Source organism: Triturus cristatus, chromosome 9 (assembly GCF_964204655.1).
Source record: "Triturus cristatus chromosome 9, aTriCri1.1, whole genome shotgun sequence".
Lineage (NCBI taxonomy): Eukaryota > Metazoa > Chordata > Amphibia > Caudata > Salamandridae > Triturus > Triturus cristatus.
The window spans coordinates 265,528,468-265,550,751 of record NC_140592.1 but is presented as its reverse complement, the minus strand read 5'-3'; the positions used below and the strand labels follow the sequence as shown (position 1 = coordinate 265,550,751).

Sequence of the window (22,284 nt, the reverse complement as noted above, 5' to 3'; positions counted from 1 at the left end):
TTTAACTCACTCACCTTCTGCTCCTTGAACTGCTGCTTGCAGACCTCACTCGCCCAGACCACCCATGCAGCGGATTTAGCGTTGCCACGGCTGTTGGTACCGGGACACTCTTGGCGCCATTTCCTGCGCTTGCCGCGGACACGCCCCCTTTTCGAGGCCACGCCCCCCCACCCGCTCTTACAGATCTATAAAGCATGTGTAGATTTCGGACGCGCAGCGGACGAGCGCAGCGGGCGCGTCGATTGCGCGCCGAAGGCGCGCCTAAGGCAAGCCCGTCTGCGCCCGTCCGCAGCCGACCGGGACTAGGGACATATCACTCTGCTCAAATCATCACCTACTCTTCCTCACAACTCCACAGTCTTCATCGCCCCTGGCCTCTCTCCGCTTCCACTTGCTCTCTCATATCCTCGCATGACCTGTCCCCCTCTCCTTCATCTTCCAACCCTTTCGCTCCCCCCACTCCTTCTCACCCTCTCAGAGAAGACGCCAGCCCAGTCTCACTTAGGACCCTTATTGCCTATTATCTCAATACCCGGTCAGCAGTGGCCCACTCACACGAACTGTCGGTACTGCTAGACCTCCACGCACCTGATCTCCTCTTCCTAACAGAGACTTGGTTCAGTGAGGACTCTCTCCCTACCTTACTGGCCACCCTTCCCGCCCCATATTATGCTCTTCGAGCAGACCGTTCCAATGGTAGGAATGGGGGCGGCGTAGCGGTCATCGCCCGGACCGACCTTCCCTTCCAATGCCTACCTCTGCCAGATATTGCTACAACAGAGTACCTTGCCATTCGCACTACTTCTACCACTCCCCCTCTCACTTGTGTTCTCACTTACCGCCCCCCTCAATCACCTTTATCTTTTCTACCTGACTTTCAGGAGGTACTTTCCACACTGACGGTCAATAACTCTTCCATCCTAGTACTGGGAGATTTTAACTTTTGGCCTTTAGACCCAGCGGAATGTCCGTCCTCCAGAGAATTTTCAGATACACTCCAAACCCTCAATTTCGTATCACATGTTCACTCTCCTACTCACGTCAAAGGACACATCCTAGATCAGATTTGGTCCTTGAACTGTCCGGTAGACTCTCTGTCCATCTTGCCATGCACCTGGTCCGACCATCACCTGATCTCGTTTACCCTTCCCCTCAATCCCACTATCAGGCCCCCGCTTCCAAAGAATGTTTGGGTCCGCTCATGGAGCCGAGTGGACCCGGAGAATCTATCTACACTATTAGCCTCCTCCTACCCTACTTTACAAGGCCTTTCCACTCATTCCCAGGCCGTTGCCATTGAACACTGGCTCTCCTCTAGCTGTGATTCCATCGCCCCGCTGAAGCGGGTGACCTCTAAACGGGAGAAAGACGCCAACTTGTGGTTTAACGAGAATCTTAAAACCACCAAACTTGCAGTACGCCGTGCCGAGCGTGCCTGGAGGAGGAACTATTCTTCCTCACTCAGAGCTGAGTTTACCACTCTTCTAGCTCAATATAAGAAGGCCATCTTGGTTGCAAAAACGGCTTATTTCTCATCTAAGATTCTTGCAGCTGAGAATCAACCGAGGGAAATCTTCTCGATTGTCCACAATCTGGCATTTTACGACAGGACATCTCTCAAGCCTTCCCCATCCCAGGACCTCTGTCCATCTTTAAATAATTTCTTTATCGAAAAGATTGCTACTATTAAAGCCAACATCCCCTCGCCCCCCCCCGACTTTTGTTGACCCTCAGCGTCCTCCACCTAATGGCAAACTTGACACCTTTCCTCCCCTGACTAAAGATTCCTTGACTTCAATAATTCCTCTTGTCAAATCTGGATCCCCATTGGACATTTGCCCTGCGCATATCCTTCGCCACATTTATACAACCTGTCCAGACCCCCCCCCTTCACTTCCTTAACAGTTCCCTTTCTCAGGGGGTTGTTGCCACTCCACTGAAAGCCGCTGTCATTGTCCCCATTCTAAAAAAACCTGGCGCAGACCCTTCAATCCCCGCCAACTACCGCCCTATCTCCCTCCTACCATTTCTGGCTAAGGTGCTCGAACGACATGTCACCAGGTCCCTGAGCACCTTTGTGGAGGAGTATGGGATTCTGGCTCCCCGCCAGGCTGGCTTCCGCCCCGCACACTCTACGGAATCCGTAGTTCTCTCGGTCCTAGACAACCTCAGGGAGGGAATGGATACCAACCAGGCCCAGGCCTTGGTTCTACTCGATCTCTCAGCCGCCTTTGACACGGTTGACCATACCATCTTACTCTCCCGTGTCAGGGCGGCGGGGATCGGGGGTACCGCTCTGGTATGGCTATCCTCCTTCCTGAGGGACCGCACCCAGGCTGTTCGCCTGGGTGTCTTTTCTGCGGACTTCCGGAAAGTTCAGTGCGGGGTTCCCCAAGGTTCCTCCCTTTCACCCCTCCTGTTTAACCTTTATATTGCCCCTCTTATTTTCTCACTACAGCAAATGGATGTCAGCATATACAATTATGCGGACGACCTTCAACTTGTTTTCAATCTGTCTTCTTCCCCTGCTTCCATCTCTAACTTCCAGTCTATCATGACTTTCATCCAGGACTGGATGAACTACAACCACCTGAAACTTAACCCAGATAAGACCGAGCTGGTGTTGACAGGTGGTAGCACCAGTCCCTGGTCCTCACTTTTCTGGCCCCCCTCACTAGGCTCATCCCCGGTCCCCTCTACCTCAGTTAAAACTCTAGGTATCAAACTTAACTCTCAGCTCACTCTTCACTCCCAGGTTAGTTCTGTGGTGTCCTCCTCCTTCCTGTCACTACGCACCATCCGCAGGGTATCCCGCTTTTTTACCTTCGATGCCCTGAAAATGATCATCTTGGCGATGGTCATCTCCCGCCTGGATTATGGCAACGCCCTATATGCGGGTATTCCTGCATATAGTCTACGGCGTTTGCAGCTGATCCAGAACCAGGTGGCACGGCTGATATTCAATATTCCCAAATTCCACCACGTAACTCCCCTCCTCAAATCCCTACACTGGCTTCCTATCCGTGAACGCGTCCAGTTTAAGCTTGCCTCTATCACCTTTCAAGCACGACTGGGCGCAGCTCCGGCCTTTATTACATCTGAGATTGTTCCCTATGTTCCTACCAGGGTACTGCGCTCCTCCATGCAATCCCTGCTGTCAGCCCCCCGTTTTCGGAGAAAGAAATGGGGAGGATCAAAGTTCGCAACCCATGCCCCACTTCTGTGGAATTCCCTTCCTTTTGAGCTCAGATCTCTAACTCTGTACCCTCAATTTCGGAAGAAACTCAAGGCCCATTTTTTTGCCAAATGTTTTAACTAGACCACTTATTTTCTCTCCTTTCTATTCTGCTTTCCTTCTCCTACTCTGAGAATCTGTCTGTTGCAGCGCCATGAAACCGCCGGTGAAAGTGCGCTATACAAATACTTTAAACTCAAACTCAACACAAATAGTGGCCTGGATCTTTTGAATGAGTCGTGGAAGAGAAGACCAATTCTCTTCATTTTTAGGTCTCGCCTATGCAGCGTGCATGCGTTGCATAGGAGGAGACCTTTAGGAATCGATTCGCTTTTTCTGCCAAAAACCTGCACGCTTTGCATTGCTTTCAATGGCAACGCGTACACGTTTGGCGAATCCCTTGCGGGATCGAGCTTTGAAACCATCTGTTTGTAATTAACTTTCAAGCAGATGGTGCCCCTGCTCGCTCCCGCATGGGAAACAGGCGCAGGCCCCCTCCTCTCGCCCCTCCCCCTGCTGCCTCCTCGTCAAACTTGTTCTTTTCCCGTGCCTGTTTTCTTTCCCAATCAACCCAACAACTGAGCGGGTTTCACATCTCCGCAAATTCGCTGTTCTCAAACTAAACATGGAACGATCGTCCGAAACGATAAAACTATAAAGTAATTACCCTCTTCTTAGTTCAGGCAAAAATTTGCGTGAAACTATATGTTGTGTAAATTGTTTAGTTGATGTGCGCTTTTTAGGAGGCCTAGGAGTTTGTGCAGTGACGTGAGATTCTTTGGTTAATTTTCCTACTACACCACTAGATGTCACCCACGTGCTGTCTTCGGACAGGTGACAATACACTTGCCCTGCATCCAAACGATATTTTGAAATGAGACTGTCCAGGTAGGAGAAAGCGAGGAGCTTTTCATGCGAACCGCGCCAATACTGACTGCTTAATCTGAAGCCTTTGTTTTTAGATATGAAAGGGTGGCTGCAACTCCTGGAAGGACGGGTATGGTCCCTGGCTGGCCATGCTGCTGCCTTCTGTAAAGCGACGCTTTTTAACTGCTGCTATATGTGTCCACTGGCGAACAACATGCAAAGGAAATTCTTCCATTTATATTGTTCAGTATCTACGATGCGGCATATGTTGTCCCTTCCTTTTTTTAAATTGTTTTTATATATCGCTTACTACCCCAGGCGCGGCGTTGAAAGGGAGATGCCTGTCACGTGCACTGGAACTCTCCTCTCAGGCACGAGGAAGAGGCTGTAAGGCTACGAACAATCATCTGTGTTCTCCTACTTAAAATATTATACGCGCTTCATTTAAAAAAAGTTTTTTTTCTCCACTAAACAGCCTGTTATTCCCCACGTTTTTTTCAGTGCAACGCATTTCAGCTCCACTGTGACAAAAAACACTGAAATTCAATGTTCTGCTGATGAACACAGCAGTTTGATGTTCGTATGTCAGTTCTGTCACATATATACCGATAATCATACGTAAACCAGAAGGTTTACTAAGCACAAGTTTTCCAAGTAGTCAAAACATCTAATTGGCTGCACTTTAGCGTTTAGGTGCATTACAATATTTTTAAATATCACAAGCCAATGTTGGTTTGCTGCTCCATGATCAGTTCCTTGCTGACTGGCCTACTAAAGGTTTAATGCACAGAATGCCTGGCTGTTGTTTGGCCTTGCACCACCACCTATGCGCAGTCTGCTCTGCCGGCTGCATCTGCACCGCTCTTTACTCAGTCGCCGAAGGGCTCTTCCTGTGACATGTATAGAGTTACATAACGTGTTAGCTTCGAACTAGACAAAGAATTACCTGCCTCCCTGATAAAGGGGCAACCTGATGGAGATGTATCAGGTTTTGGAGCTGCCTGAAAACTGGTGTCTCCAAAACCAGAGAAATAGTTCGAAATTCAGAGTATGTGGGTGGCAATATGTATCGTGCCAGATGTTATCATTTGAGGCAAGAATGCCTACTATTCAGTGAGTACTAATCTCAGAAGAATCACACTTGGTGTGATATTGGCCAAGAATAGCTAGGATACTTAGGATTTTCTTAGTAGGCAATCTGAGAAGCAATTTCATCACAATGAGCAGTTGTTTTGTATCTGGGGGATGATATTGAATTGTGAGATAGAGACCTTATATTGTTAAAGTAATAAATTACTTTATGCATCACAGTGCAGATGTATCAACCTGTAAACATGTACAATTCATTAGATTTCACATTTATGTTGTTCAGAATTGCTTGATTCTCAAATCTATGTCCCCACAAAAAAGTTAGCTGGTTGGTCACTCAGAAATATTTTGTAGCATGAATTAGCACCTAAGCTGCTTTAAGACACTGGTAAGAATGGACAAGGCTGCTATAACGTACACAATACAGTGAAATGTTGCCATTAATGATGGTGAGAGTGTTGCACTAATAAATATTTTCATTCCCTCCAAATCGTTTTATTCCTGACAGATACAGAAAGGTTTGACTGCACGTTGCACATATTGTTTTTTATTCATTTATTCTACACTGTAACGTAATCTGCTTGACAGCAGCATTCTCAATGTAAGGTAACAGAAAAAGTGCACTGTGTTGTTTTACATCCTGTTGATACGTTGTTTGATCAATACATTATTTGTGAAGCAATTGCTCTAATTGATGCTTTAATGCAGTCTGTGTGCTTGAACTAATTTTCAGATTAAAAAGTAAAATTACATTCTTTAAGTGGTATGCAATATAGATTCCATCTCGGGAAGCTGCAAGCAGTGTCAGTTAGCAGATTGCACCTCTGTAGACATGCTCATAAAGATATGTAAAACTACTGATTAAAAATATAGTAGTCTGTAAGAAAATGATTGGGGAACTGTGGAAATTCTGCTTTAATAATTTTTAATTTAATCATCATAGTGATACACACCCTTTCTCATAAGTACCCGATTTTTGTATGACACTATATATTTGTTATTTGCAGCAGTTGTTTTAACCCATTGTCCTATGGAGTAGGAGCATGGCTTTTATGATTACATTTAAGATAGGAGATCTTTGTTTTCCTAGGTGTTCAAATCCTTGTGTAAATTATAATGAAAGAGCAGACTAGGTAGACACCTAAACCACAGTCAGATTGTGTGATGATCAGAGAGCCCCTTCAAGGTGCTAATTTTGACCATTTCTCAGCCGATAGAACAGCTGGCTAAATAAAATCCTTTTTCATTTGGTTACCTGCTCTTTTTTAATATTTTATTTGAACACTTTCATTTTCTTGTTTCTGACTCTTGCACAGTCACATTAATTTACTGGTTAAATTCTCAATATAAAAGTGAATTCTTTCTGTCCTTTCCAGCACCTCTTCTTCACTCGGAAAGGCTGTGGGAAGATTCTTTTTCTTCTCCGAAGAGGATGAGAGGCTAAATGGTATTGTATTTATTGTCCTTTCAAAGTTACACAAATTACAAATATCCTAAGAGTGGAGAGTGAAACTGGTTGTATCTAACGGTTAGCAATGCTGAGATCATTGTGGCTGTGAACACTGTTTTATTCAAATTCTAGTGTTCGTTGTTATAGGGTATTCTGTCATATTCATAATTGAATATCTCCACCCATGTGGGATTATGGAAAAAAATGTTAACACTCTTTTTCAAAAACAATCAACTGACATGACTAACTTTAATTTATACAACAAAGAGGGGTCTTCCTTATGCCTCGATGCAAACCACCCTTGAGTGGGCACCAGGTGGGATTCCTTACAAAACTCTTACCCTCACGATGAGTCAAGAGGAATGCTTTATCACAGTTTTCAGGAGGGAGCCTAAACACTTCCCCCATGTGATTCTCCCTGTCTTCTCACAGAGCGCATTTACATCGTTTTTTGGGGTCTGTGAAGTAAAAGATTAAGAAGCTGCTTGAGGAGCCCAAGGAATCCTTTTAAAACACAAAGGGCATCCAGGACAGTACTAAAAACAAGAGTGACACTTCACAGCCTCTGATGACTTTAGTGTTTTGTCAACATGTTTCAGTTATGGGTATATCGTACTCCACTTTCATTCGGGTATATCCACTTCGGATCCTCAGAGAGCAACCTAAAAATTTAAGGTTATCCTTATCAGAGATGTTCCCTAATAGGTTTATCTCATGCAGGCCATGCAGCTTTCATTCATACGAACCTATACCTGGTAATTCCTGTGTATGTATCTGTGAAAAATATAGAGACCATTATTCATCAAAACAGCATTACATTTGTACCCTAGTTCCTCGCACATTTCTGTGTTCACTGCACACACTATAGCAGACTATAAAAACAGTGTTCCAAATGGTCTCACAAGCCTCAGACCATGTTTTCATATTAATGGTACCAAACTGCAAGATATAATCTTGTGGGTGTACTTAAACCTTTGGTTGTTTATCCGTGGGGGCATTTCATGCAACTCACATTCCAGTGTTCTTACTTGATATGTTTTTGCCAAAACACATTCTTACATGATTATGGGATGATAATTCCTAATCGAGAGTTGAAGGGGAAATTAATTTGTCTGAATGCTTTAACTATTAATATTGGCAGTTTCAGTGCAGTGCAATGACTCTGCGTTAAACATCTCCTTTATGCGGGGGAATAGGAAGGACCGTCCAAATAATATGACAAGAGTTAAAGTGAAACTGTCTACAACCAAATTATGGCAATTAAGCATTGGAAGTTTCTTTGAGGTATCAAACTTCCTTCAGCTAATAACATTTATTTCCTCTTGGTTTTACCTCTTAAAAAGAGTGTGACTAAAAAGATGCCTGCCTCCCTGTGCAGATAAAAAAGGCATAAGAGCTAAATATACTTAGTATGCATGAGATACACCTATTAGGGAAACTCTGTGGTACTGAGAACCTTAAATTTTGAGGTTGCTCTCTGGGGATCCCACCTGTATAGATCCTGAGGAAAGTTGGGTACGATATACCCATAGTTGAAACATGTTGACCATGCGACACTAAGGTCATCATAAACTGTGAAGTGTCGACCTTGTTTTTAGTATCTTCCTGGAGGCCACTTTTGTATTCTGTAGGATGCCTTGGGCTCCACAGGCAGCCTTTTAATCTTTTATTTCGGGGACCTCGAAAAAGTATGTATATGTCCCCTATGAGAAAACGGGTAGAAACCCACGGGGGAAGCGTTTTGGCTCCCTCGTGAAAGCTCTGATGAAAACTATATGTTCGAGGCATATGAGCTGCAGATTGTACACTTTGCATAGATCGCCATCTGGTGTTGGGCCCGGATGTTTGCAGTTTGTTTTTGTTCTTTGGACAGTCTTTGGAAGTCACGAGTTCGGTGACTCCTCCTTCGGTCCGTACTGCGCATGGGCTTCGGCTCCATCCTCAGATTGTTTTTTTCCGCCATCGGGCTCGGATGTGATACTTCGTGCTCCGGCTTCGAACTTCTACGGTTCCAGCCTCGACGGAAAATCCTCGTTCATCGAGTTTCTTCATCTATCTTCATCTCTCGAAGAGGCACTTTTCTCGATTCCACACATCGGCACCGGCCTTCGGGCCGTCCTCGACTCCAGTCCCGGCCGATGGAAAGGACTCCGTTCAAAAAGTGCCCAAAATGTGGGTCTAAATTTCCCCACACCGACCTCCATCAGGTGTGTGTAACCTTTGCCTTTCTCCAGAACACGAGGCTAGAGACTGCCCCGCCTGTAAGTCTTTTCGATCAAAAAAGACCATCCGGGATCGAAGAGCTCGACGCACCATGGCGCACTCATCGACCGCGGCTCCACCGGACATCTTCGGAGACGACACCGAAGCTTCGGGGCAACACCACACCGAGCAGGAGGAAGACATCGTCAGCGCTTCCGAGGCCGACGACTCCGACCTGGAGGACATCACACCGGCGCAGAGGGTCGTGAGTACTCTACCCCCTCCCACCCCCGCGCCCAAATCTAAAGAGACTCAGGTTACACATTCGCCTTCGGGCCTGGGGAAAACCAAACATGCAGCTTCTATCACCCCACCTTCGGGCCCGGTGTCGAAGCCTCACAAGTCTCACGGCAGCTCGGGCTCGAGCCAGCCGACTCCTGGTGCCGATAAACACCGTTCGGCACCGAAGAAAGTGACGCCCAGCTCGACTCCGAAGCCACCGGTGCCGAAGCCTGGACTTTCGGTGCCGACGAAACACAAGCACAAATCTCTCGGCACCGACGCTCCGGCGTCGAAGCCTACCTCGACGCCGAAAAAACCGGAGGTTCCAAAAAAACATGGCGCAGAGAAACCACCCAAATCCTCGGCTCCGAAAACATCGGCGCCAGCGGACGATTCGGCGCCACTGGACCTTTTTACACCCGATCCTTATCAAAAAACCTTATCAAAGGATCCAAAGACTGGGCTATTGACTTTGACTGTCAAGAAAAGACGTCTTGACACACCAGCTACTCCTCCACCACCCAAGCGGAAGGACTCTGCCACATCTCCTCTCAGAGTGCCCTCCCCACCACCTCCTACACCTCCTCCTCCACCTCTTCCACCTCCTCTCCCTTCCAGGTCTCCGCCACCCTTGCCTCATCATTCCCCGACCCCGTCCCCAGATCCGGATTACGGGGATCCAGATTATGACCCGGCGGATGCCCCAATGGACCCCACACCACCGGGGACCCCAGACCCATGGGAAGATTACCAAAACCCTGACATACCAGATGTGCCTCAAGATGACCTCTACCCATCCAGGCCATCTCCCCCAGAGGACTCACTAGGGTTTCACCACTTAGTGCAGAGAGCAGCACACTACCACGGGGTGGAACTACATAGCGAACCAGTGGAAGACGACTTCTTACTGGATACATTTGATATTCAGGATAAGTCCACAGCCATCTTGCCCATGCTTAAGGGTGTCACCAAACATGCTGCAGAGGTGTTCAAAGACCCTGTCAGGGCCAGGGTCTTAAACCCCAGAATAGAAAAAAAGTACAAAACAGCACCCACAGACCCTACATACATTAAGGGCCCTGCTCCCTTAGATTCCCTAGTTGTGTCCACGGCTAGAAAGCGGTCTAACTCCCAGTCCTCAGATGAGGCCCCACCGCCAGATAAGGAATCAAAACTCCTAGATGCGTCTGGTAAACGCACTGCCTCGCAAGCCGCGAACATCTGGCGCATTGCGAATACACAAGCGCTGCTTGCGCGTTATGACAGAGCACACTACGATGAGCTTGAGGCTCTTATGCAGCACCTCCCGGAAAAACACAAACGTAAAGCTCATGACCTAATACAGGAGGGAAAACTCATTACTAACACCTCCATTAAATGTGCCCTCGATGCAGCGGACACTGCTTCTAGAGCCATAAATACTAGTGTCCTGCTTCGTCGTCATGCCTGGCTCAGGATCTCAGGGTTCAAGCCAGAAGTCCAGGCATCCATACTAAATCACCCCTTTGACCAACAACATCTCTTTGGACCAAAGGTAGACGAAGCATTAGAAAAAATGAAAAAGGACACGGACAGAGCAAAGTCTATGGGGGCATTACAATCACAGACCCCTAAACGCTCCTTTCGGCGTTCGTCCTTTCGTAGCACAGGCAGAGGCTACTCCACCGATAGCGCCTCTACCTCCTACAAGTCCCCTCCTCAAAATACCTTCTCAAAGGGCTACCAAAGGGGTGGATACAGGGGCAACAACAATAAGGGCAGGGGCAAAACTAACACCACCCGTTCTGCCACCCCGCCCGCACAATGACTTCCCTCCGCTCCCCCCAGACCATCCCACTCCGGTCGGGGGCAGACTGCAACACTTAATCCACGCCTGGGAGTCCATAACATCGGACAAATGGGTGACCCAAATTATTCGGTCAGGGTACTGTCTCGAGCTAACATCTACCCCACCCAATATCCCACCAAGGCACCGTCCAATGTCTCAGGAACATTCCACACTGCTCAAACAGGAGGTGCTCTCCCTCCTCCAAAAACACGCTATAGAGCAGGTCCCCGTCAATCAGCAAAATCTAGGGGTCTACTCTCTGTATTTTCTAATACCGAAAAAAGACAGAACCCTGAGGCCCATTCTGGACCTCCGGCCTCTAAATGCATACATACATTCAGACCATTTCTACATGGTCACCCTACAACAAGTCCTCCCGCTCCTCTGTCAGGGAGACTTTCTCACTACCTTGGATCTGAAAGACGCATACTTTCACATTCCAATACACCCTTCTCACAGGAAGTACCTCAGGTTTGTGGTGGACAGTCAGCATTACCAATTCACGGTTCTCCCCTTCGGGGTCACCACCGCACCACGGGTGTTTACCAAATGCCTAGCGGTAGTAGCAGCACACCTCAGGCGTCAACATATTCACGTCTTCCCTTACTTAGACGACTGGCTGATAAAAGCCGCGTCCTACGACCAATGTGTGCAACATACAAACAGCACCATCCAACTGCTCCACCAGCTAGGCTTCACGGTGAACTACCAAAAGTCCCACCTCGTACCATCTCACACAAAGCAATATCTCGGGGCCACTATAGACACCTCCAAAGGTATAGCCTATGCCAACTCAGCCAGGATCGCAAGCATACAAGCCTTGCGCCAAACGTTCATTGCTCAGCACTCTCTCCCAGCGAGTGTGTTTATGAAGCTAATAGGGATGATGGCATCTTGCATTTTCATAGTGCCCCATGCAAGACTCCACATGCGTCCACTCCAAGAGTGCCTAGCACAACAGTGGAACCAGGCCCAAGGACAGCTGACGGATCTGGTGTTGGTGGACGGCCGCACCCATCACTCTCTGCAGTGGTGGAACACCACAAACCTTTCCAAAGGGCGGCCGTTCCTGGACCCGGTTCCTCAGGTGATTCTAACAGCGGACGCATCGCTCTCCGGCTGGGGAGCGCACCTCCTACACCTCACAATGCAAGGTCTATGGACGCCACAGCAAAAGTCGCTCCACATCAACCATCTGGAGCTCTTGGTGATCTTTCTAGCCCTAAAATCCTTTCAAAAACAGATTTCAGCCAAAGCAGTCCTCATTCGCACAGACAATACGACTGCAATGTATTATATTCAAAAACAGGGGGGGACACACTCTCCCCAGCTCTCCCGCTTAGCCCAGAGCATATGGAGATGGGCAATTCCACAAAACATCTTTCTCCTGGCACAGCACGTCCCAGGCATACAAAACACCATGGCAGATCTGCTCAGCAGACAAACGCAACAACTACACGAATGGGAACTGCATCCACAAGTTCTTCGCCCATTCTTCCACAAGTGGGGGCATCCTCAGATAGACCTCTTCGCCACCCACGAAAACAAAAAATGCCCAAGCTTCGCCGCCAGATACCCACACCCATTGTCCAAAGGCAATGCGATATGGATGAACTGGTCAGGCAGATTTGCATACGCCTTTCCACCTCTCCCACTAATTCCATTAGTGGTCAGGAAACTGCAACAGCACTCCCTTACGCTCATTCTGGTAGCCCCAACATGGGCCAGGCAGCCGTGGTACACCACACTATTACAACTATCAGTGGTACCACATCAAAAACTGCACCTGTCCCCATGCCTCCTAACTCAGAACCATGGAGAAATCAGACACCCGGACCCAGCGCAGCTCAACCTTGCGATCTGGCTCCTGAAATCTTAGAATTTGGGTACCTTAACCTTCCCCCTGACTGCATGAATATTATCAAGGAAGCCAGACGTCCTACCACTCGAGCATGCTATGCCGCAAAGTGGAAGAGATTTGTTGTTTACTGCCGTAACAATACAATCAACCCTTTAGATGCATCCATACAACACATTATATGCTATCTGCTCCATCTTCAAAGGTGTAACCTGGCATACTCTTCCATATGCTTACACCTAGCAGCGATTGCTGCTTACCTGCAAAACAGACAGCATTTATCACTGTTCAGGGTGCCTGCTATTAAAGCCTTTATGGAAGGCCTTAAACGCATAATTCCACCCAGGGCACCGCCTTCTCCTGTATGGAATCTAAATGTAGTTCTTACAAGGCTAATGGGTCCGCCCTTCGAACCACTGCATAAATGCAAGCTACAGTTCCTCACCTGGAAAACAGCTTTTCTAGTGGCTATCACTTCCCTTAGAAGGGTTAGTGAAATACAAGCGTTCACTATACAGGAACCCTTCTTACAAATACATCACAGTAAAGTGATACTTCGTACAAATCCAAAGTTTCTGCCCAAGGTCATTTCCCCCTTCCATCTCAATCAATCGGTGGAATTACCTGTTTTTTTCTCGCAACCTCAATCTGTTGCGGAAAGGGCTCTACATACACTTGATGTTAAGAGGGCTTTACTTTACTGTACTACATACAGAGAACACAACCTTTCAGGAAAACTAAACAATTGTTTGTTTCCTCCTCTCCACCGCATAAAGGCAACCCCATCTCTAAATCAGGGATAGCTAGGTGGATTGTAAAGTGCATACAAATTTGCTATCAAAAGGCAAAAAGAACATTATCTGTTCCACCTAAAGCCCACTCTACTAGAAAGTTAGGGGCTTCTATGGCTTTTCTAGGGAACATACCCTTAGATGACATCTGCAAAGCAGCCACATGGTCAACACCGCACACCTTCACAAAACATTACTGTGTAGACGTGCACTCCAAGCAACAAGCTAGTGTGGGCCAGGCTGTACTAAAGACACTATTTCAAACCGCTGCAACGGATACCGGTGGTCGCCGCTAAGGTTGGGTACTGCTATATAATCTATGCAAAGTGTACAATCTGCAGCTCATATGCCTCGAACGGAATATGCTACTTACCAGTATGCATCTGTTCTTGGCATGTAGAGCTGCAGAGTTGTACACGCCCACCCGCCTCCCCGGCTACCTGTATCCGTTCCAGTCTATCTTATTTAGATACAACACACATGGGTTTCTCACTGTTATTACTACGCTCCATCATTTCCCTGCTGGCGAAAAACAATCTGAGGATGGAGCCGAAGCCCATGCGCAGTACGGACCGAAGGAGGAGTCACCGAACTCGTGACTTTCCAAAGACTGTCCAAAGAACAAAAACAAACTGCAAACATCCGGGCCCAACACCAGATGGCGATCTATGCAAAGTGTACAACTCTGCAGCTCTACATGCCAAGAACAGATGCATATTCCAACTGCGCCCTGTGAGATAACGGGTAGACGCCCACAGGGGAAGTGCTTAGGTACCCTCGTGAAAATCCTAAGATGACACATGCCTCTAGATTCATCAAGAGGGTGAGAGGTTGATAGGGAACCCCACTCTAATATGGTTTGCATCGAGGCCTAAGGGAGACCCCTCTTGGTTGTATGTACTGATTTTTGAAAATCAGGTGCTCCTCTTGTGTTTCTCCATCGCCCCCCCCCCCCCACCACCCCCCCTCCCCCGTGCTAAGCCTTTTTCGGGCTATTTGGGATAGTGCGCTCTTAGGCCCCTGTAACTTTTTGACCACATAAGGTATCCACGCCAAATTTGCGTCCTTTTCTTGCAACATCATGGGGATTCTAAAGGTAATCAGGGTTTGTGGATTCCCCTGGAACCATTTTTTTTTTTTTGGAACAATGGGAAAAAAGGGCTGCAAATGAAAGCGTCTGCGTTTTTCTCTGCAAATGGTATCAAAAAAGGGTTTGTGGGGCTGAAATCACCATTTTCACAGCTTTTAGGGAATGACAGACTTTTGTCAGAAACCCAACATTTTTTACACAGTTTTTACATTTTTCTGGGACATAGCCTATTTTTGCTATTTTTTGTGCTTTCAACCTCCTTCCAGTTAATGGTAGAAATGGGTCTGAAAGCAATAATGGATCCTGGAAAGCTGTACCTTTTTTCAAAGTAGACAAAATTCTGAATTCAGCAAGGGGTCATTTGTGTAGATCCATCAAGGTTTCTTTATAGAAACTAACAGTTAAATATAGGAAAAAATAAATATTAGTTGAAAAAAACAGCCTTTTGTGTCAACGTTTTTACCTGTAACTTCTTCTAATTATGACAGCTCTTTGAAAGCAATATACCGTTACATCCGCTGGACCTTCCTGGTTGTGGGGATATATAGGACTTGTAGGTTCACCAAGAACCCGACGAACCCAGAGTCAAAAACTGAGCAGCAATTTCCAATGTTTTTTTATTATGTTCCAGGTATATAGCAATCATTGTGGGAAAATGTATACATGGAAAAATCGGTATGAAAGACACCTATGTATTTCTGAAATGGGAACAAATTATAGAGTTTAGAAACCGTACATATTTGAACATTTTCGAAATTGGGAATACTCATACTAGCATGAGAATTATCGGTCATTTTTCAAAATAACTTCTTTTTTTACACAAAGTCTTTCATTTGGAAGGCAGAAATGCATCAAAAATCAATAGGTAATAACAGTTGCTTTACAAATCTGAATTACCCCAAGCCTCCCCAAAAAAATGGTACCTCACTTGTGTGGGTAGACATAGTGCCCACGACAGGAAATGGCTCAAAACCCAACGTGAACACACCACATTTTCACAATGAAAATGTACCCTTTTTTTGCGAAGTGTCTAGCTGTAGTTTTTGAACACTAGCTCTGCCGGCACCTAGTTAAATGTTGCAAACCTATACATTTCTTAAAAATAGACACCCAGTGGAATCCAGGATAGGGTGACTTGACTGCCTCCCACCATTGTCTGTTACCCAGAATCCCTTGCAAATCTAAAAAAGTATCCAAAAAAACACATTTTCCCAACATTTCTGTGGTGGAAAGTTCCGGAATCTGCGTGGATCCACAAATTTCCACCCACCCCGCGTTCCCCAAAGTCTTACGAGAAAAATGGTACCTCACTTGTGCGGGTCGGCCTAGTGCCCGTGACAGGAAATGGCGCAAAACGCAACGTGGTCACACCTCAATATCGCAGTGAAAAATTACCCTTTTTTGGCAAAGTGCCTAGCTGTAGTTTTGGAAACCTAGCTCTGCGGGCACCTTGGGAAACCTAGCAAACTTATACATTTCTGAAAACTAGACACACGTGGGCTTCCAGGGAGGTATGGCTTGCGTGGATCCCCCAGAATCCTTACCCAGAATCCCCTGCAAATCTCAATTTTAGCTGAAAAAATCACTTTTTTCACACATTTTTGTGTCGGAAGGTTGTGGCATCACCGGGCTCACACACATTTCCCACCACCCAGCGTTCCTCCGGGTCTCCCGGTAAAAATGGTGCCTCACTTGTGTGGGAGGCCCAAGTACCCGCGACAGGCAAGGGCCCAAAACGTAGGGGTTTCTGGGTAAGGAAACGTTGGGGGATCCACGCAAGCCATACCTCCCTGGAAGCCGCCGGGTGTCTAGTTTTCAGAAATGTGTGGGTTTGGTAGGTTCGCCGAGCACGGGGCCAAAAACACAGGTGATTCCCCCCCCCCCCCCCCCTGCAAAACCAGGTGGTTTTGATATAATTAGTTGTTTGTTTCTACAGCGTGAGAATTTCGGCACAATTTTCCAAGGAAAATGTGACAGACATTTTGAGGTTCGCAGGACATTGTGGATAAAATAACTTTTTGGAATTCACCAAAGAGACATCACCATGAACTCCCATGTGTTTACGACAATATCTACAGTTGGTGGGTTATTCTTACATGGAACGTACACCTTGGCAGAGAAACTAAAAAGACAAAGATTCCTGCACAGCCATCTATTCCTCAAACACACACACATACTCGTTGGATTTGGCACGAGGGCGAGTCATGGTTCAGTATATTAAATTTTATTAACAAGAGATTTCACAAAAATGAAATGCACTGTCAATAATTAAATGGACAAAAAACTGAACCAATGACTCGCAGCTCGTGAGCTGTAAAGCCACGGCAAGGCACCAACCGCTTTACAGGCCATTCATACACCTTTCATACGTGATAAACACAAGACCATTCACACCACAAGGCACAAAAACAACACACTACAACATTCACAAAAAGGGACAAAGTACACCCTGCTTCAGAAGGACCTATATTACTGCACAGCCATCTAATCCTCAAGCATACACACATACTGGTTGGATTTGGCACGAGGGTGAGTGATGGTTCAGTATATACAATTGTATAAGCAAGTGATTTCACAAAAATGAAATGCACTGTTAATAATTGAAAGGGCGCGAAACTGAACCATTGACTCACAGCTCGTGAGCTGTAAAGCCACGACAAGGCACCAACCTCTTTACAGGCCATTCATACACCTTTCATACGTGTGACACATACAAAACCCTTCACTCCGCCACCCGCGGGCCCATCACAATACAACACTCACACCAGCAGACAGCGCCATTCAAGGGCCCATCACTTTCACACGCCCACATTCCTGACACAGCAACCACACAAGCTGATGGATTGCGTGGAGTGGCACTCAGCTAGCAGTGTGTGTAGTGACCAGAAGCAAGTCACTACTCACACACCGCCAGCCCGAGCGCCAGTCCACACACACTGCTAGCCGAGCGCCAGTCCACGCACACCGCTAGCCCAACACCAGTCACGCACACCGCCAGCCAATCCACGCACACCGCCAGCCAATCCACGCACACGGCCAGCCAATCGCCAATCCACGCACACGGCCAGCCAAGCGCCAGTCCACGCACACCGCCAGCCAAGCGCCAGTCCACGCACACCACCAGCCAATCGCAAGTCCATGCACACCGCCAGCCAAGCGCCAGTCCACGCACACCGCCAGCCAAGCGCCAGCCCACGCACACCGCCAGCCAAGCGCCAGCCCACGCACACCACCAGCCAAGCGCCAGCCCACGCACACCACCAGCCAAGCGCCAGCCTACACACACCACCATCACATTTAGGATTTTTTTTTTAGACAAAAATAAAAACACAAACAAATTGAAAATAGATACAAATCTACTAACACAAAATCTGAAATTAAATACATTGCACTAATGCCAACCTTGAAACAGAATCACATTTTTTTAAAGAATACAGACCAGGCAGTTCACTTTACCACTCGTGTATTCTCCCAAAAATTCTTTTGAATGTGGTACGCTCTAAAACAAGCAGGGACACACAGCCCGGGGTTAGGACACTCGGGGCAGTACATACGAGTCTCTTCCACGTACCTCTTCGCCACAGACTACTCTCCTAGTGGGAAAGTCTTTTGAGGATGTGGGAGGAATGAAATCAGGAAAGTGGTGATCTTTCAATCGAGCCACATCCTCCACGACTCCAACTCTAGGAACACTTGCCTGTTCCACAACAACAAGGCTGCCTATCACAGATTGCTGAAACTGAACAAAAGTCAACTTTGATGCAGGAGAACACTCCTTGAACACAACAAAAGCATTGAAAGTTGCTAAATTAAAGAGATGGATGGCCAACTTCTTATACCAAACGTAAGCCTTACGAATAGCAGTGTAAGGTTTCAACCTCTGATCTACTCTATCAACACCACCCATGTGCTTATTGTAGTCTAAAATGCACACAGGTTTGCGCACTTCAGAAATCTGACCCCAAACAGCCACAGGTGAAGTACTCTCATCATGGATGGTAGTCAGCATGTACACATCCCTCCTGTCCATAAATTTCACAGCTAGTAGTTCATCACTACGCAAGGAACTGCACTGTCCCCTCTGAAGTTTTCTGCAAACAAGCTCTTTTGGATAACCTTTACGGTTAGAGCGGATTGTGCCACAAGCAAAAGTGTCCACTTTGAACAATTCCTTAAACAATTGCACAGAAGTGTAGAAGTTATCAAGGTACAAATGGTGGCCTCTGTTAAACAGTCCTCTAGCAAGATCCCATACAATTTTCTCAGAAACTGCAAAAGTGGACGGACAACCAGGGGGGTCAGTAGTGGAATCCCTACCAGTGTACACACGGAAATTAAAAACATATCCTGTCCTACTCTCAGACAACATATACAGCTTAATTCCATAGCGTGCCCTCTAGCTAGGAATGTACTGCCTAAAAACCAAACGGCCCTTGAACAAGAAGAAAAGGCTCATCAATAGATATTTCTTTCCCTGGAGTATAGATCTCTGAAAATTGATCTACAAAGTGATCAAGAACAAGCCGAATCTTAAAAAGACTGTCACCGTCAGGGTGATCTTGTGGCAACGCCAAAGAATTATCAACAAAATGCAGCATCCGTAGCAAAAGCAAATACCGATCACATAACTGCAGAAAATATGGCCGTGGTAGACCAATATGAAGCGATGGACGGCTTCCTTATCAAACCCATCAATAAAGTCAAACCCAAAAACTTAATCTCTTCCAAATTTGTGGGAGTCCACCGGGTAGCTCTAGAGTGGGGCCTAAGTTTGTCACTGTTGACCCTCAAAAACTGTTCAGCATACAAATTAGTCTGCTCAACAATCTCGCCCAAAAATACATCATCCATAAACAACTTAAAAAACTGTATAGGCAAAAAGATTTCACAATCCACTCTACACTGTGCATCACCACTAAAGGCAGGCAACACCGGCTGCACCATGTTTGGATCAACCCAGAGTCCAGCACTTCCAGTAGGAAACCTAGCAGCCTCAGGCTGCAATCCAGATGCCTCTTGCACCATCGGCACAGCAGTATCCTCCTCTAAAACAGGCACTTCATCTGCACTGAGAGTAGCTTCATCTGCACTGAGAGTACCTTCATCATCCGATGATTCCATGTGGAGAGAAAACTCACTGCCAGAATCTTCCCCTCCCTCCTCTCCCTCAGACGCACTGTCAGTCTCATAATCCTGCTCAGAGGAAGATTCAAGAAGCATACCAACCACCTGCTGAGCAGTCATTCTACGGCTAGCCATACTGCTTACTAATATAAGTAACTTGTCAAACAAGTCAACAACAAAAAATACTTTGTAAAATAAGTAATAAACAAAATGCACCTTTATCAGAAATACCTATATACTCCAAAACGATACCACTCACTTGCCAGAAGCAGATAAATTCACCACCACCTACTCTGCATGGATCAACAATATCCCACTAAAAAAGAAAGAGAAAAGAAAATTGCACATAAGACAATGCAAAACCCATCGCAAAGAATTCCATGCACAAAACACTAACTAAATAAGCTGCCATTATGACACCACTTACAAAAAAATTCATTCATACATGACAAAAATACTAATTTGGAGTATATACAACAAAAATGTTTTTCTTACCAAAAAAATGCAACTACGTAAAACTGCAGAACACCACTGTCGAAATCGCGAACAGGAATCAAAAGCTTTACACTAGAATAAAAAGGAGAAAAAAACATTACAATCACATATGCAAATAACGCACCAGTCCACACACAATCCACCAGCCAAGCTAAGGGGTAGGTGGGCCTTAGAGTATAAATAAAATATTCACCCCCGTAAAAGGGGAGCAACCCTTGCCCTTGAAGCCACTCCCAAACACAAAAATTAAAATAAAAAAAACATGTGGCTAGTGGCTTCTGCCCCCCTTGAGGGCAGATGGGCCTAAAAACATACTGCTATTCTGCCACCCAAAGAGGGCAGAAATGACCGCAATCATCCTCCCATAAAAGGGAGCGACCCTTGTCCAAGGGGCCGCTCAACAACAAAAAAATCCCTGGTGGTCTAGTGGGCCCAATTAAAAAAAAAACATGGCCCTCTGGCCCCCTGCGGGGCAGACACAGCCACAAAGATAGACCCCAAAGGAGAGTGACCCTTGCCCAAGGGGTCACTCTCCACAAATAACTCCCTGGTGGCCTAGTGGGCCCTACATTAAACAAGCATTTGCAATGCAATCGGTCTCGCCTTTGGGACCTTATATGTACTTAGCTATGCAGCACTTAGCCTGCGCCCTGAAACATTTGCTGTTCTTTGACATGGAGGTAAAGTAAGCACCAAACTGCGTGACACGCCAAGTATTGGAACACACGGGGAGAAATATTGCCTTTCAGCGGGAAATGGTATAGTCCAATGCTCTATGCTCTGTTTTTAATAGAAAATGTGGGCCTTCGGTGGTCATATCACTGACAATACAAGATTTAAAAAAAATATTATTGTCTATGGGTGCTCGTAGAAGACAATTTCTATGGACTGAAAACTAGAGAATGCTGAAGTGATTCTGGTATTTTACTGACCTCTGCTGGTCGTTTTCTATCAAAAAAGTTAAATAGAGTCAGTTGATCAGAAAGAAAAGTCCCTACGCGGAAGCAGACAAGTCCTAGGGCTGATCTCCAAAGCACACAAACCATAAAAACATATAAGTAAATACTAAAGAATATACAAGAGGTCTCAAATGCTCAACCTAAAAATGGCGAAATCTGCCCCCCACCCCAATGGGGGCAGACATTTAAAATCATAAGCCCCCAAAGGGGAGTGACCCTTGCCCAAGGGGCCACTCCACACTAAACAATCCCTAAAATAAAATTAAAACTACCAAACCCAAAGCCAAAATGTATGCCCCAAAAAGGGGTGTGACCCTTGCCCAAGGGCCCACTCCCCACTACATTTATTCAATTGGCCCAGTGGGCCGAATACATTTTTTAAAATTTTAATCTGCCCCCCCCCCCTCCCCAGGGGGGCAAACAAAGCAAAAATGTAGGCCCCCAAAAGGGGAGCGACCCTTGCCTAAGGGGTCACACCCCAAAACTACCATGGTGCCATGGTGGGCTTCCTAAAATGCCCCCCAGGGGGGCAAACTAAGCCAATACATGTGCCTCCAAAAGGGGTAGCGACCCTTGCCCAAGGGGCCGCTCCCCCAACCAACACAGTGCCCAAATGTAAAAAAAAATAATAATAATCCCTGGCGCTAGTGGGCATTCCTGCTGCATGATCGTGCTGCAGGAATGCACAAAAGAGGCATCGAGGGAAAGGAAAACCCTTTCCTTTCCCTCGATGTCTCTTTCGTGTTAAATCCCCCCCCTCCCCAGCCCCAAAATTAACCTCTTAGATCAGCAAATGGCTTCCTGCGCGTCGGTGATCCAAGGGAACGCTCAATGACATCAGCGCGCCTCATGCGCTGACGTCATTGATGACGCGGGGGGAGGCAGGGGAAGGTCTTCCTCTGCCTTCACCAGGGAAATAAACCCGATCGGCCGCCCACGGGGGGAGCGCCAGCGCTTCCCCCGTGGGTGGGTGTCATGACGAGCTGGGCTCGTCATGAGCACACAGCGACTGTG

General features: G+C 46.7%; 1 protein-coding gene across 2 annotated transcripts in view; it reads left to right on the top strand.

Moving 5' to 3' along the window:
- The window catches only part of NOL8 (nucleolar protein 8), a 361,614-nt gene that overhangs the window by 297,239 nt on the left and 42,091 nt on the right, over window positions 1-22,284 (top strand). For both annotated transcript variants that reach the window (XM_085624883.1, XM_085624882.1), the window contains one exon: window positions 6,568-6,638. In XM_085624883.1, coding sequence (XP_085481009.1) covers window positions 6,568-6,638 — 71 coding nt within the window. The remainder of the gene's footprint in view (window positions 1-6,567; window positions 6,639-22,284) is intronic.